The sequence below is a fragment of the Schistocerca serialis genome, chromosome 9 (assembly GCF_023864345.2).
Source record: "Schistocerca serialis cubense isolate TAMUIC-IGC-003099 chromosome 9, iqSchSeri2.2, whole genome shotgun sequence".
NCBI classification, from domain to species: domain Eukaryota; kingdom Metazoa; phylum Arthropoda; class Insecta; order Orthoptera; family Acrididae; genus Schistocerca; species Schistocerca serialis.
In genome coordinates, this window is record NC_064646.1 from 479,017,507 (window position 1) to 479,035,763 (window position 18,257).

The 18,257-nt window shown below is 40.6% G+C and overlaps 1 protein-coding gene across 3 annotated transcripts in view; it reads left to right on the forward strand.

The window, feature by feature from the left end:
• The window catches only part of LOC126418730 (fatty acyl-CoA reductase 1-like), a 498,968-nt gene that overhangs the window by 447,446 nt on the left and 33,265 nt on the right, over positions 1 to 18,257 (forward strand). For all 3 annotated transcript variants that reach the window (XM_050085640.1, XM_050085641.1, XM_050085639.1), the window contains one exon: positions 16,536 to 16,778. In XM_050085640.1, coding sequence (XP_049941597.1) covers positions 16,536 to 16,778 — 243 coding nt within the window. The remainder of the gene's footprint in view (positions 1 to 16,535; positions 16,779 to 18,257) is intronic.

An 18,257-nucleotide genomic window follows, 5' to 3' on the forward strand; every position in this document is an offset into this window, starting at 1 on the left:
TTAGTTTCATTATTGTTTCACACTTTTAACAAACCAAAAATTGTGAAATTTAAAACTTTGCATGAATATAGATCGTAGTATGAAATGTCAGTCGAATTGCTAGAGGTCTGTAAATTTCTGTCACCATATTTCAGCTGAGCTAGTTAAGACTCTGCCAGCATATGCGTCGTCTATCCAGTTGTCACTGTGCTTGCACTGCTTGTTCGCATATGTTTCTCCTAGTGCCAAGCCCAGCACTACCACTCACTAAGATCCATGATGAAAACGTGTTGTTGGAGAGGCCATCGTGTTTCTTGCATGCGAAGTGTGCCATGAAAAGAGAGAGGGCAGTGTCTTCTTGTTGGCAGTCAGGCCGTTACTACGACTGCAGTGGCTATGCAGTTGTTTATACTAGCCCCTCATGTACCTCAGATGACTAGATAGTGTGGATCACACACCGCTTCCTGGAGAGAGAGCGTGACAGACATACGTAGCGGCATGAGTCGTAAGTGTGGTTGCTATTGCGACTGTTTCTAGGGACCACTGTGGTCGATAATAGCTCTTCCAATGCCATATAATTGGACACCAGGTGCGGTGACATCTGCTATGTCCTTACCGATTCATAATAGTGGTAGGTGGGGTTTTACTTATCATGGCCTGCATCTCAGTAGAATAGGGAAGGATATCTTGCTAGGTTGATAGCAAATTCTTCAAGGGGGGACACTGCAACTCATGGAAGTATTAGTTTTTTAGGTTAAGCTCATTATCTACACATTCAATATTGAAAGAAGATGTATCTGAAAGTGTTAAGCATAATACTTGTGAAGACAAAATTAAGTACCAGTTAATTTACTACATAAAAATATCAAAGGTTTAAAAAACAAAATTAATGAATTTCAGATCTGTTTAGAAGAGCTGCAGTACACAAATCCTGTTGATATTATTTGTGTTTCTGAACATCATTTGGGTAGTGAAATTGAAATCCTTAATATGGAAGGGTATATCTTCGCTTCAAAGTATTGTAGAAAAGAGACGGAGAAATGAGGAGTTGCCATCTACATTATAAAGGGTCACAATTATAAAAACACTGACATTCTTAAATACTGTAGAGATCAGCATTTTGAAGCATGTGCCACACAAGTGGAACCACACAAAACAAAAATAATTCTAGTCATTACATACAGAACTCCAACTGGTAATTTCCAGCTATTCACTAAACAGCTTCATGTAATATTATGTTTCTTAACTTATAAAAATAATGAACTCGTCTTAAGTGCAGATTTTAATTTTAATTTTCTGGAGGGTATTTACTCAAGATCCATACTAGCGTCTCTTACCACTTCTTATAATCTCATTCCTTCAGTACAGTTCCCAACCAGGATTATGTGTACCAACAACACTGCTATTGATAACGTTTTCATAGATACTACCACACTAGAAATTCATAGTATAAATCCAATAATTAATGGCCTTTCAGATCATGATGCCCAGTTGCTTACATTTAATATAGTGGGGTCTGATTCAACTAATAACAGGAAGTGGGAAACTATACGAATAATAAATGAAATAAGAATTGAAGGTATAAAAAACTGTTTGAGGAATACAGACTGGAAAGATGTATACAATTCACCCAGGATAAATGAAAACTATAACTGTTTCTCTAAATCAGTGATAGATCACATTCAAAACTGCTGCCCTAAGAAAGTAATCAAAGCAAATAGATTAAATGTTTCAAAACCTTGGATTACAAATGGAATAAAACGATCTCGTAAAACGAAAAGAAGACTGTACTTAATGTCAAGGGAAAACGATGACTAGAGAGCTAAAACAAATCACAAATTATATTATTAAGTTCTAAACAAAGTAATCAGAACCTCAAAATGTATTTATTATCAAGAAAAAGTAAATGCCTCTAATAACAAGGTATAAACTATATGGAACATAGTAAAAAGTGGAACAGAAAAACTAACCAGTAAAATGCAGAGGTTATGTTAAATATAAATAATTATTAGAGATATCCCCAAAATTACAGACACTTTCAACAACTTCTTCCTTTAAGCAGCACAGTTCCTCAGAAGACAGCTTAAAATATTTAAAAAATGCATAGCCGCAGAAGTTTGACAAAATTCAACTATATCGTACCTAACTGAAAGAGATTTCTAATATTATTAGCTACCCTAAAAAAATGCTCCAGTGGTTATGATGAAATCAGAATAGGCTTAAATATGCTATTGTCAAACCATTACACAAAAAAAGGAGACAAATCATCAGTGGAAATCTTCTGTCCCATTTCATTACTGGCAATATTTTCAAAAGTGTTTGAAAGAGTTATGTACAATAGACTTTATAAACACATGTACAGAAAAATCTTCTCATTTGCAATCATTTTGAATTTCGGAAAGGATTGCCAACTGATCAAGCTACATTCACTTTCACAGATGATATATTAGAATCAAAAAATGAAAAGTTATCACCACTTGGAATATACTGTGATCTGGCTAAAGCTTTTGATTGTGTAAAGCATGATATTCTTCTACAAAAGTTAAAATATTGTGGGGTAACAGGAGTAGCAGGCTCATGGTTCTCATCCTATCTTTTTAATAGAAAACAGTGTGTGTCTGTATCAGGCTTATCACATAACAATAGTCATTCAAAATAGTAAACCATCCGACAAGGTGTGCCCCAAAGCTCTATTTCAAGTTCCTTGTTGTTCCTATTATATATTAATGACCTTCCATACGCAGTGTCACAAAACGCAAATTTTGTTTTATTTGCAGATTGGTACAAAAAACCGTACCTGTGATCTCACTGAGCAATCAGCTAATGCTGTATTTGTAAGTATCAAAGGGTGGTTCACAGCAAATGGATTGTCACTGAATTTGGACAAGACCCAGTACATACAGTTTAGTACCTCGCTAAGAATACCTGACCCTATAAGTATAATATATTCAAATAACGAAATTAAAGCTGTAGACAGTGTCAAAATTTTAGGGCTACAAATTGACCACAACCTGAATTGGAAAACGCACATTCTAGACTTAATGAAACTCCTTAGTTCAGCTACATTTTCAGTATGCATGATAGCAGAAATACGTGATTTAAAAATGAAGAGGTTAGTTTATTCGGCCTGCTTCTATTCACTAATGAGTTATGTAATCATCTTTTGAGGAAACTCCTCTTACAAAGAGAACATTTTCAAAATTCAGAAATGAGTCATTAGAATTATATTTGGTGTCAGTCCTAGATCATCATTCAGACACCTCTTTAAGAAACTTGGTATTCTAACTACTACTTCTCAGTACATATACACATTGATGCCCTTTGTCATTTCCAATATGTCTCTTTTTACACAAAATAGTGCAAAAGGTGATTGTAATACCAGAACCAAAAACAATCCGTATAAGGACTATAAAAGCTTAACATTAGTACAAAAAGGAGTCAAATACATGGGTACTCAAATATTTAATAACTTACCAGAGCATATCAAAGTTCATGTAAGTGATAAAGATCTGTTTCAGAGTGAATTAAAGAACTTCCTGTAGGCCAACTCCTTCCACTCCATCGATGAATATCTTCACAAGGTTTATAACTCATAACTCTGTCTGCATTAGAATTATACAATATCCACTTGTCTGAGTTTAAAAAAAAACTTTGAATCTTTCCACATCCCAGAAACTCCTCTCCAAGGGATCCATGGAAAACGATAAATGTAATGTAAATGTAATATAATACGATAATGATGTATTGCATGGCCCTCGACTTTACATTCATGGTATGTTTTAGTGTGTCACTGTTAATGGGTTTATATAGGGCAGGGCAAATTTGCTGAGTCCTTCCTGTAATGTGTATTTGTGGACGACGCTTTGTAAGCCCTTTGTAATCGCTACTCATATGTAAATGGGTAATTTTCTACTGCTCTGCGACTTACATCAAATTACATGTGCTTCTCGATATAGCTGTGCATGAACTGTTTTGTAGGCTGCGAGAATCGTTTGTCTGTTCAGCTTTTAAAGTATTTGTGTTTCAGGTAATGGTTGCACATTAGGCTTAAATATATTGATGTATGAAAGGGTATGGCCATGAACCTGACTCGTTTTTGATGTGTTTGGAAAAAGGTGAAGATCAATACAGCTTCCACAGTAAGGCCAGACTAATATTCCAACACCATATATCCAGAACTGATTAGTAGCCAATCTTGTCAACCTTTCTTAAATTGTATTATAATAACTATAGATTTCAGAATCCTGCTTTCGATAATTTTTAAGGTTAAAATTTGATAGTTACCCCAAGATACTTGCTCTAAGCTAATAATATTATCAACTATGGTTGCAGTCGCTAACTTGTCTCTCTTTGGAGAAATTATTTTTGTTAACATCTTATTAGCGAAGTAAATGTCCATTATCATTGTGCTATGGAGCAGGCCAAATTCTTTTGTGAACGTTCATCAGACTTATTTACTGTTTAAAATAAACTATTTGAATTTTCAGTGTGTTTTTCCAGTCACCCCTATCATCCCCTTCAACATTATGTACGTTAGATCAGCAGGAGTTGCATGTGTGTTTTGTAATGTTATAGGAACGATTTTTATGTACTTCCATACATAATACAAACAATTTTTAGATTCTTTAATGTGTGGTACAATAAATGAACTAAGCTCTTCGATAAGAGCAGCTTAAACTCTAAGTTGTTACAGTAGAGCAGCTACAATCGCATGTGTTATTTTGTCCTCTATTAATGTACAGAACTCTTACGAGTATGTTGTGACAGTAGTGCCACATGTGGTTTGTACTCGAAATCGTTATGTATTTGATAAAAACTTTTATCTTGGTGTCGAGATATAGAAATTTTCTCTCTTTGTGGAATCTTTTCCATCATCCTCTTTGGCTACATTAGTCTTTACATTTCGCAATTGCGGCATTACATCTTTATCCCTGAGTATTAGAACTAATGCAGCTTCAGTGGCACAACGCTTTAAACATTTTTTCAAAATGCATCGTTTTTCTACGGTTTGTCATGTCAAAGTGCCGAAGGAAAATATTGCCCATGGATAAACATGCAACTATGGGTGGTACTCCAAACAACTCTAATAAAAGCTATGTAATCCAATTAATAACATCGATTATATTTTCCTAGTATACAATATGATGCATCATCATCTTCCCACCTAAAATGGTGTTCAGTGAGGTGAAGGATTACCGAAAAAATTTCTAAACACCGCAGATGCTGAAAGTTCCAACAGTAGCAAAGCCTCAAGTAAGGCTGCATTCGAAATGCCAGTACCTTGACATATTTTGATAACTGTTACAGACAATTCGGAAATAGCATTATGCCACTTCATTTGGTAATTCACAGTGCTTTTTATGTATTAAGTGTAAATTCTACATCAGATGCTCTCTTCTGGTAACTGACAGTTATGAAGGAGTAATTCAGAGTGTCTATTTGCGTGTGTCAACAATCACTTAACAGAACATTTGTTTAGCACAGCTACAGATTTGATCAGGATCGTTTCTTGACATAGCCAAATTTATGCCTGAAATGAAGTTACAGCCGAATGCCTAACACATTATTTTTATCTGCACGCGGAAACAATATTTATCCCTGAAATGAAGTGACAGTTGCATGCTTAGCACGTTATTTTTATCTGCGTGTATGTTGTACTGTTATAGAAAAATTCAGAGATCGGAGTCATGTTTTAGGCTCCAATTATGGTGGTTATTTGGACAGGGAAACAATATTTTGAGGATTGACGTAAACATTTGTGTGTGTGTGCGTGTGTGTGTGTGTGTGTACGTGTTTTTCACAGATATATTAGACATTATAATAACATAGATATCGACATAGATGTCAACCCTGACGCCCCGCTTTTCGCTTGCTGCGTTACGAGATAAGTAATTTAGCTAGTAATTAATCGTTTTTGCTATTATATAGCATTTACGTGCATTAGTGTCATATAGACGCGATAAATTTAAGGTTTCAGATTTCATTTGCGTCTGAATAAGATAAGCGAAGTTCCTGTTTAGGACAGTTCCACGTATTCGTAAACGTTTGTTTACATTCTTAACTGACGTTAAATGCGCGAGATTATCAATTAAATCAGTGCACAATACTCAGTATTTGCGTTTATTAGTGTGATTTAGACTCGATACATTGAAGGTAGAAGTTTTTATAAGTTTTATTAGGTCATTTTTCTCGTGCACGAAAACGTTTGTTTACATTATAAACACAAGAGTTAATCAGTTTAAGTTACTGTAAAATACTCAGTATTCGCGTTTATTAGTGTCATTTAGATTCAGTACATTGAAGGTAGCAGTTTTTATACATTTTATTAGGATTAGTGATACTGACAGTGAATTCTATCCTCACTTGTATACGTTTGACTAGCGCAACCTGCGACCGTTAACAGTTAAGAAAACGTAAATTACGTGGTAAATTAGTATTACACTACAATATCTCAGTAAATCAGTGTTACAATACAATTTCTGAGCCCTTTTACATGCGGTTTAGTTAGCAGAAAACTAAAACTCACCTCGCCGTCTGCTTAAATTGCTTAGCTTTGTGGGCTTTAGTGTCATGTAAGCCCATCAGTTCCTAAAAAATAGAGTTCGTATTTGTGCTTTACATTCTGAACTCTGATTGTTAGCTAAAGGTTTTGTTTTGTATGTGCATCTGTCAGTGTACAATACTCAGTATTCACGTTTATTGTCATTTAGACTTGGTACATTTAAGGTATCAGTTTTTATAGATTAATTAGGTCATTTTCGCGTGCACGTAAAAGCTTGTTTACATTATAAATACGAGGATAATCAGTCGGTGTAACTTACCGTTGGTTACTGTTTAATTCGTTAATAATATTCACTAGATAGCCCAGAGCAGTTTACTGTAGGTCACTGTCTTATTCTTTAGTATTCACTAGATAGCCCCTAGCAGGAAAATAAGCACCAGATCTAAATTCTACCATACATTTTTAATGTTTTTCATTATTGAATGTCCTTTCTGCCAACTACAGTGTAGCTGTAGTTATTAGCTTGATGCATAGGGACTGTGTCTGTTGTTTGCGGATGCAGGAGGAGCTGGCCACAGTCCAAACGCTGCTGGAGGCTTTGGTGGCCACAGTCAACAAGCTCCAGAGTGCACGTCTTGAGGTGTGGTGGGAATGGGGTGCCTGGAGCAGCCTCTGCTGTACTAGATGTGCAGGGGGGGGGGGGGGGGGGGATGTCACAGCTCTCTGCCACTGAGCCGATATCAGGTGCGACTGAGCCGGCCTGCCCACTCTCACCTCATTGTGGGTGGCGGACTGTGTCGAGGTCTCGAGCCTCAAGGTGAAGGTTGCATGGGGGGTGCAGGCTCCTGCCAAATTCCATGCACTCTGGTAATAGATAAAGTGTGCTCTCTGATGCTGGAGGGGGGGGGGGGGGCTGAGCCAGATCAGAATGTACCTTCTTCCAGGATAGTGGCCGCTCCTTCAGCAAGGTGCGGACAGGCACGTGGGGTTAGGCGTTTGTTAGTTATTGGGAGCTCCAATGTTAGGCGGGACGTGGAGTCCCTCAGGAACATATCGTCTAGGGCGGGGAAGAAGTCCAACATCCACTTGGTGTGCTTGCTGGGGGGCCTTGTCTGGGATGTGGAAGACGCTCTTCTGGTGGCTATCGAGCTTGCGGGGTGCAGCCAGCTGCAGATTGTTGCAAATATCGGCACCAACGATGCCTGTTGTTGGGGTTTCGGGGAAATCTTTGGGTCCTTTCGACGGCTCGCTAAACTGGCTATGGGGGCCACCATCTATCTGCAGCATCGCACCCAAGGTGGACCGGGGTCCTATGGTTTGGAATCGAGTGGAGAATCTAAACCAGAGGCTGTGACGAAAATGGTTGCAGATTCCTCAACCTACGCTATGGGGTGGAAGGTTTTAGGACGCCCCTCGATAGATCAGGGGTGCACTACACACAGGAAGTAGCTATATGGGTAGCACAGTACTTGTGGCCTGCACATGGTTTTTTTTAGATTAGTTTCATCCCAGCGTGAATCAAACCGTCGGCGTGAAAAATTACGTGACACTGATGTGGGTGTGCCAACTGTAAAAATTGTTGGTTCGCCTAAACAGGTCATTCCAAAGGATTTAAATATGCTAAATTTCATGTTAGTAAATTGTCGAAGCATCTGTAGCAAGATCTCCGAGTTACTCTCCGAAATCAACAGTAGCAATGCAAATATTGTATTAGGTACCGATAGCTGATTGATACCAGGCATAAATAGCAGTGAAAATTTGAACTCGGTTTGGACAATGTTTAGGAAGGAAAGGACCGATGCTATGGAAGTGGTTTGTTCATTGCAGTTGAAAGTTGTTTAAACGCAGTTGAGATCGATACTAGGTCGGACTGTGAAATAATCTGGATAAATGTTGATTCATCGGGTTTCTGCCGGCTATTGGCGTCTTTCCTGCACGATATTTCAACTGCGTGACTCGCAGTCTTCTTCACGTGCAGTATGAGACAGCACCTGAAGAAGACTGCGAGTCAAGCAGCTGAAATATCGTGCAGGAAAAACACGAATAACCGGCAGAAACCTGATTAATCAACATGGCAACTCCTCGTCTGGAAAGTCTGAATAATTACAGTCTGGATAAAGCTGTCACTCAGACAAGGATTGACTATTGTATTACGATGTTTTTATAGACCACCAGCATCCGCAACAATCGTCGCAGAAGGTTTCAGGGAAAATCTTGAGTAAATAGGGAATAAATATCCAAATTATAAATTAGTTACAGGTGGAGACTTAAATATGGCATCCATTGACTGGAAAAATTACACTTTCATCACAGGGGGCAGAAGCAAAAACTCGTGTGATGTTATTCTAGGAGGGCCGTCAACATACAACCATGAGCAATTGGTTAGTAAACCAACTAGAGATGGGAACATATTAGATATCTTAGGACAAACATACCTGATCTTTTTGAGGAAGTTAATCTAGAAGAAGGTATTAGCGACTATAAAGTCGTTGTGGCTTCTATGTCAGTGGAAGTTGCCAAACAACTAAAGAAACAGCATAGAGTTTTCTTGTTTGGAAAAGCAAATAAAACTATCATTAACGAATATCTTCATAGTCAGCTCCAAGCATTCATCGCGGGACACAAAGATATTGAGCATCTTTGGTCGGAATTTAAAGGTATTGTCCACCATGTGCTAGAGAGGGATGTGCCTAGCAGTAATATAGGGGAGGGAAAGGATCCACCTTGGTACAACAAACATATTAAGAAGTTGCTGAGAAAGCAGAGTATTTTGCACAGTCGTTTTAAACGTAGTCACTGCCCCGCTGACAAACAGAAATTAAGCGAAATGAAAGAAGCTGTCAGAAAGTCAATGAGAGATTCTTTTATCGAATTTGAAAGCAATATTTTTTTATCTGCAGATAAAAAATTTTGGTCGTACGTAAAATCAATGAACGCTACAAACAATTCAGTACCTTATCTTGCTGACAGTACGGGTAATGTAACGGATAATGATAAACAGAAGACCGAAATTCTAAACCTAGCTTTGAAAAACTCGTTTAGAATAGAGGACTGCAACACCATTCCCCCTTTCAATTATCGAACAAACGCAAGGATGGCTGACATAGTGTTTAGTGTATCTGATCCTTAGTCGCTAGGAAGGCATCTGACCCAGACGGTATCACGGTAAGATTTTATCTTCGTACAACCTAATTTAAACTGGATAAAGGTGGAACACAGCTAGTATAATGTTTATTAACAATGAAATTCCTCCAACTGTACTTAAGATTTTTTATTTACTTCACTACTAGTTTCGACGTTGCGTCAACGCCATCTTCAGGCCCGTACACTTTGATGAAATCTGTTGTGTGTGGCTCAGTGTAGAAGTCCGCGGTGAGATCAACACGTGCTCCACATGGATCCAGATTCTTTCACATATCACTGGAACAGCGGAAAGTTCCATGGGCCTGGAAGAAGGCTCAGGTCATAGCAATCTACAAAAAGGGTAAAAAATCCGATGCAGATAATTACCGGGCAATTTCACTGACATAGATTTGTTGTAGAATCATGGAACATATTTTGTGTTCAGACATAATGACCTTTCTAGACTCTGAGAAGCTCATCTGCAGAAACCAGCACTGTTTTAGGAAACAGCGGTCATGCGAGACACAGCTGTCCCTCTTTGTGCATGATATACAACAGGCTCTAGATACCGGATCCCACGTTGATGCCACATTTCTCGACTTTCTAAAGGCGTTCGACTCAGTTCCGCACTGTCGCTTGCTCCAAAGGTGCGCGCTTATGGCCTATCCGATGACATATGCGGTTGGATAGATAGTATTCTAACAGACAGGGAGCAGTATGTCGTCCTGATTGGGGTGACTTCAACAGAAAGAAACGTAACTTCAGGTGTGCGCCAGGGCAGTGTAATAGGTCCGCTGATTTTTACGATCTACAAAAACGATCTGGTTGATAGTATTGACAGCGGCATTAGACTGTTTGCCAATGATGTTGTAGTCTACAGGAAAGTAGTATCACACGAAAGTTGTGAACAAATCAATGAGGATTTGCAGAAAATAAATGCGTGGTGTAATGACCGGCAGCTATCTCTCAATATTAGTAAGTGTAAGCTACTGCATATAACAAGGCGAAAATCCCCATTAATGTATGAGTACAAAATTGCCCAGTCTTTGGAAGCGGTAACACCCGTCAAGTATCTGGGTGTGACTATTCGAAATGATCTCAAATGGAATGATCAGATTACACAAGTAACAGGCAAGACGAACTCTAGACTGCGGTTTATTGGTAGAATCCTGAAGCGACGCAGTCCTTCAACAGAGGAAATAGCTTACAATACGTTAGTTCTTCCAGTCTTAGAGTATTGTTCGTCTGCATGGGACCCTTACCAGTTGGGTCTGATTCAAGAGATTGAGAAGGTCCAAAGAAGAGCGGGAAGATTCGTGACTGGTACATTTAGCCATCGCGAGAGCGTTACAAATCTCACAGAAAGTTGGGACACACTTGTAGATTGACGGCGCACTAAGCGGAAGGGGCTGCTGACTATATTCCGAAATCCCATCTTCGCCGAAGATGTAGAGCATATATTATTACCACCAACTTTCAAATCGCGCAATGATCACCATTCAAAGATAAAGAACATTAGAGCTCGTACTGAGGCGTTCAGACAGTCGTTTTCCATCGCGCGATCAGCGAGTGGAACAGACGGGGTAAAATATGACTTTGACACGAATTGTGCCCTCCGCCACACACCACTTGGTGGCTAGCGGAGTATATACGTAGATATGCTCATGTAGACATTTTGTATGTCAATGCTTACATGCTTCTGCATACATTTTAGATATGGAAGTAATAATGTGGCACTTGACAAGTATAATGTGTTTTGTAGAACAGTACAACGGACAAACTGGATTACTGTCACTATGAAACGTTGAGATTTTTTTGTGTTGTTAGAGCAACTAAAACTCTATAAACAAACGGGTGATCCTCTATGATGAAAAAGACTGCAGCAAACATAGAAATTTTGCAATGAGTTTCAAGTAAAAAGAATGAAGTAAACAAGAGGTAATGGCATTGTTTCGTTGAAATTACTTTGGAAAAGTAAATAACCAAAACGTGTTTTGCATGCGGACAATCCCATATTCGCAGAAAAGCTGGAAAGACTGCTATAAAACTGTGAACAGATGGGCGCAACAAACCACATACAGCGAATTAAGAGGTTTTGGGAAGAGGAGAAGAGAAGGAACCTCTCAGACCAAAAAATGTTCAAATGTGTGTGAAATCTTATGGGACTTAACTGCTAAGGTCATCAGCCCCTAAGGTTACACACTACTTAAACTAAATTATGCTAAGGACAAACACACACACCCATGCCCGAGAGACGACTCGAACCTCCGCCGGAACCTCCGCATTCCATGACTGCAGCTCCTGAGACCGCTCGGCTAATCCCGCACCCTCTCAGACCAAGCTGATAAGTTGAAATACGGCATTTAATTAGGCATAACAAGTAAGGAAAGAAACAAAAAGAAGAGTGCATTTTATATAGTATATATTAGGTATCTGTGGCGCATTGAAGGAGGGGGCGACAGTATGCTATAACTGTGTATTTGAGGGAAGGGGAGGAGGGAAAGAGGAGGAGGCAGTCTCAGACTGTGTACTCTCCCAGTGCTGAATCCAGGATGTGAGCTTCATCTCAACAGCCGCTACGATACTGTATCTCAACCGCTTGTACCCTGTTACTGGGCTGGAGTGCTTGCATTACTCTCCTACGATGTTGTTGTTGTTGTGGTCTTCAGTCCTGAGACTGGTTTGATGCAGCTCTCCATGCTACTCTATCCTGTGCAAACTTCTTCATCACCCAGTACCAACTGCAACCTACATCCCTCGGAATCTGTTTAGTGTATTCATCTCTTGGTCTCCCTCTACGGTTTTTACCCCCCACGCTGCCCTCCAATACTAAACTGGTGATCCCTTGATGCCTCAGAACATTTCCTACCAACCGATCCCTTCTTCTAGTTAAGTTGTGCCACAAACCTCTCTTCTCCCCAATCCTATTCAATACCTCCTCATTAGTTATATGATCTACCCACCTAATCTTCAGCATTCTTCTGTAGCACCACATTTCGAAAGCTTCTATTCTCTTCTTGTCCAAACTAGTTATCATCCATGTTTCACTTCCATACATGGCTACGCTCCATACAAATACTTTCAGAAACGAATTCCTGACACTTAAATCAATACTCGATGTTAACAAATTTCTCTTCTTCGGAAACGCTTTCCTTGCCAATGCCAGTCTACATTTTATATCCTGTCTACTTCGACCATCATCAGTTATTTTGCTCCCCAAATAGCAAAACTCCTTTACTACTTTAAGTGTCTCATTTCCTAATCTAATACCCTCAGCATCACCCGACTTAATTCGACTACATTCCATTATCCTCGTTTTGCTTTTGTTGATGTTCATCTTATACTCTCCTTTCATGACACTGTCCATTCCGTTCAACTGCTCTTCCAAGTCCTTTGCTGTCTCTGACAGAATTACAATGTCATCGGCGAACCTTAAAGTTTTTATTTCTTCTACATGGATTATAATATCTACTCCGAAATTTTCTTTTGTTTCCTTCACTGCTTGTTCAATATACAGATTGAATAACATCAGAGACAGGCTACAACCCTGTCTCACTCCCTTCCCAACCACTGCTTTCCTTTCATGCCCCTCGACTCTTATAACTGCCATCTGGTTTCTCTACAAATTGTAAATAGTCTTTCGCTCCCTGTATTTTATCCCTGCCACCTTCAGAATTTGAAAGAAAGTATTCCAGTCAACATTGTCAAAAGCTTTCTCTTAGTCTACAAATGCTAGAAACGTAGGTTTGCCTTTCCTTAATCTAGCTTCTAAGATAAGTCGTAGGGTCAGTATTGCCTCACGTGTTCCAATATTTCTACGGAATCCAAACTGATCTTCCCCAAGGTCAGCTTCTACCAGTTTTTCCATTCGTCTGTAGAGAATACGCGGTAGTATTTCCATCCGTGACTTATTAAACTGACTGTTCGGTAATTTTCACATCTGTCAGCACTTGCTTTCTTTGGGATCGGAATTATTATATTCTTGAAGTCTGAGGGTATTTCGCCTGTCTCATACATCTTGCTCACCAGAGGGTAGAGTTTTGTCGGGACTGGCTCTCCCAAGGCCGTCAGTAGTCCTAATGGAATGTTGTCTACTCCCGGGGCCTTGTTTCGACTCAGGTCTTTCAGTGCTCTGTCAAACTCATCACGCCGTATCGTATCTCCCATTTCATCTTCATCTACATCCTCTTCCATTTCCATAATATTGTCCTCAAGTACATTGCCCTTGTATAGGCCCTCCTACCAATGGAGGATAAACTATAGTTACCGCAGTCGATAGAACAGTGGATTCGTAATCGGACATCACATCCACGTGGAGCCGCCCTCACTTAGGTTCTCTGTCATTCCAAGCGACTAGAGGCGAGTACCTGGCTGGGTCTTTGCTCAAAATTCAGGCTTCTATTCGAATCCTCCTCCTTCTTCCTTCCATCAACAATCTCTAAAGATCTTGGCAACAATTCTACACTTCCTCCTTCGTTTCATATTTTTCTATAATCCGCAGTGAAAAGACTCTTCAGCTGAAATTGAATATGAAGCTAGTGTGCTGCGTTGGCCGTAAACTTCAAAATGCAACATTAAATATATCAAAAATTCGACGACTGGATGCTTAAAAACATTATTACTACCATCAAACATGAAGATTACATTATGCAGAAGAACAGAGTATCTTCGATACGCAATAACGGGAACTATTACGGACAAATACAGCCACATATTCCCTCCAAGCCCTGGTTTCACATATTTAATACAAATAAAAGGTTTATAAGGTCCATTATTCATACGCAATCGAATCATTGATCATTCCCCAGCCGTCTTCACTGAATACCATTTGGGGGAATACTCATTGTGAATGTGACGGAGTAACGGTATGAGATACGAATAAGATTTTTTTTCGAATGTAAACCAGAAGACTGTTTCCAGACAATGGTTAATCACATATCATCACCCGCCTGGATAGTCGCACGTTGTAGCACCCTGCTTTCATGATTGGGACAAGGCACGGTGTGCCAGTCAGTGTGGATGTGGTCTTTAGGGCGTTTCCCACATCCCACGAGATGAATGATGGGCTGGTACCCAGGTCTCGCCTCAGATACACGATTCGCAAATGTTTAGGAAGACTTTCACATGGGTAAAACTGCACACACTATCCACTTGGTCGGTAACGAGGTAGCGAGAGGATGGGATCTTGTCACCCCCTTAAATGATCTGTGCCAGCTCTAACAGTAGCCACGGCAAACCTGCAGAGATGTGGGCGAAAGGCACAAGAAAAAAAAAAGAGATGTTAACCAGATACCAGCAGACATTACTAACCAACATAATAGGCCTTGTTCATCAAAAGAATACATAATTTATAATGATTATGAAATTTTTGGTGAATGTAACTTTTGTACACTACTGGCCATTAAAATTGCTACACCACGAAAATGACGTGCTACAGACGCGAAATTTAAGCGACAGGAAGATGCTGTGATATGCAAATGGTTACCTTTTCAGAGCATTCACACAAGGTTGGCGCCGGTGGCGACACCTACAACGTGCTGATATGAGGAAAGTTTCCAACCGGTTTCTCATACACAAACAGCACTTGACCGGCGTTGCCTGGTGAAACGTTGTTGTGATGTCTCGTGTAAGGAGGTTAAATGCGCGCCATCACGTTTCCGACTTTGATAAAGGTCGGATTGTAGCCTGTCGTGATTGCGGTTTATCGTATCGCGACATTGCTGCTCGCGTTGGTCGAGATCCAATGTCTGTCAGCAGCTTATGGAATTGGTGGGTTCAGGAGGGTAATACGGAACGCCGTGCTGGATCCCGACGGCCTCGTATCACTAGCAGTCGAGATGACAGGCATCTTATCCGCATGGCTGTAACGGTTCGTGCAGCCACGTCTCGATTCCTGAGTCAACAGATGGAGACGTTTGCATGACAACCATCTGCACGAACAGTTCGACGACGTTTGCAGCAGTACGGGGTATCAGCTCGGATACTATGGCTACGGTTACCCTTGACGCCGCATCACAGACAGGAGCGCCTGCGATGGTGTGCTCAACGACGAACCTGCTTGTGCGAACGGTAAAACTTCATTTTTTCGGATGAATCCAGGTTCTGTTTAGCGCGTCATGATGGTCGCATCAGTGTTTGGCGACATCGTGATGAACATACATTGGAAGCGTGTATTCGTCATCGCTATACTGGCGTATCACCCATCGTGATGGTATGGGGTGCCATTGGTTACACGTCTCCGTCACCTCTTGTTCGCATTGACGGCACTTTGAACAGTGGACGTTACATTTCTGATGTGTTACGACCCGTGGCTCTACACTTCAATCGATCCCTGCGAAACCCTACATTTCAGCAGGATAATGCACGACCGCATGTTGCAGGTCCTGTACGAGCCTTTCTGGATACAGAAAATGTTCGACTGCAGCCCTGGCCAGCACATTCACCAGATCTCTCACCAATTGAAAACGTCTGGTCAATGGTGGCCGAGCAACTGGCTCGTCACAATACGCCAGTCACTACTCTTAATGAACTGTGGTATCGTGTTGAAGCTGCATGGGCAGGTGTTCCTGTACACGCCATCCAAGCTCTGTTTGACTCAAATGCCCAGGCGTATCTAGACCGTTATTACGGCCAGAGGTGGTTGTTCTGGGTACTGATTACTCAGGATCTATGCACCCAAATTGCGTGAAAATGTAATCGCTAGTCAGTTCTAGTATAATACATTTGTCCAATGAATATCCGTTTATCATCTGCATTTCTTCTTGGTGTACCGGTGTACTAATTTTAATGGCCGGTAGTGTAGATAAAATCATAGAAAATATTTTAAACACTAAAAAGGAAAAATAGCATTTTAAACACTAACAATGAAAATTATCCCAGGACTGGGGCAATTTACAGTTCACTATCAACACTAACTTGATATTTGTTACAGGCAGCCGAATCCGTATGTTTGCAACATAACTAACGGTCGACAGAACTACATCACCTGGAGAAGCGTCATGAAGACTCTGCTGAGGATAAATGCGACGGATGTTACTCTACGACCAGTTCTGTGGTATTGTGCGCCAATTGTGACGACTTCAGTTGTGTGGTACACAATCTGCCACTTCTTCCTCGAAGTCTTGCCTGCACATATTCTCGACTTCTTCATCCGTCTTTGTGGAAGGAAACCATTGTACGTATAAACACATACGCTCAAGTACTCATCATGATAGTGATTTAGTGTCATACTGTGGCAGTACACTTTAGATAGACTGTCATCAAATGGAACAAAATGGTTCAAATGGCTATGGGGACTATGGGACTTAACATCTGAGGTCATCAGTCCCCTAGAACTTAGAACTACTTAAACGTAACTAACATAAGGACATCACACACATTCATGCCTGAGGCAGGATTCGAACCTGCGACCGTAGCGGTCGCGCTGTTTTAGACTGAAGCCACAGCGGCCGGCTCAAATGGAACATCCTGGTATCATTATCGTGAGCTATGTATTGTAACACGATTCTCGAGTGTTGGCACCAGTTTTAAAGTTTATGGAACTTATGAGCCTATGGCTGTTTAATATGACAATACGTAAATGAAATCTTGGAAATGGCAAGCGCTTACAACATTATAGAAGGAAAAACGAAGAATCTTTATTAGGCTCATAAGGAATGAGATTCTGATGTGCCAAAACGTTATTGAGCCAGATCGCTGGTCGATCATCAGCGATCATCTTTGGTGCGTCCCCGAGAATGAGCATCTTTGTGTTTTCGGCTGGGGCGCACGGGACGGCGAGAGGCAGTCGGTTTGGGGCGGCCGGTGAGCCTGGCGAGTTGTGGCTCGGGCGGAAGCACATGTGTGATGTCTGTTACGCTGGGGCTGTTTGCTAATCGTGAAACCCCTGCGGCGGTTACTGGTTGCCTGGAAGGCATTTCATATAAGGTTTTTTGGATATATGTTAGTGGGGGGGGGGGGGGGTACTGATTCAATTTTGCTTTTCTCTTTCTTTGAACTACGGAGAATTGTTTAGTTTATCTGGTTATTGGCTTAACTCGCGCTTCACGCACTAAATCAGCTGATATTAAAGTTGTTTTTTTTTTTTATTCCTGTTTAATGTCAGACAGATTCAAATTTAGCTTCATTTATCTTATTTGAAATAAATGTGCTGGATTGACCTTAATGAATTATGTGCAATCGAAGTAAGGGACCCAGTCCTTCGTTAGTGCTTAGTTGCGTGTGGCGTGTGCTTCGGGTTGTGAGCCCCGTCCCCGGACCAGTTATGACCTCTTGCTTAACTTCATCCACATGTAGAAAGCAATACAGCAGATATTCTGCGTGGCATGAATTCGAAAAGAATCTTGGTAGGTTTCCGTTCGTAAGTGGCATTTGGATGTCAAGGCACAAGTCACGAAAGTCCGGTCAGCTACGGGCCAGTGGTTAGAGAGCATGGAACTGGCACCCACACCATCCCAGACATTTTTCATCGCCTTCAGGTCAGGTGAATTTGGTAGTAAAAACACCAGCATTTTACTATCCTGTCCCTCTAACCATTGTACCACTATTCTAACCTCATAACAGGACAATGACCCTGCTGATAGATGCCATGACCATCGTGGAAGACATCCAGCATACAGTAATGTTCGCGTGAGCCATGGGTGTCATGGTGCCT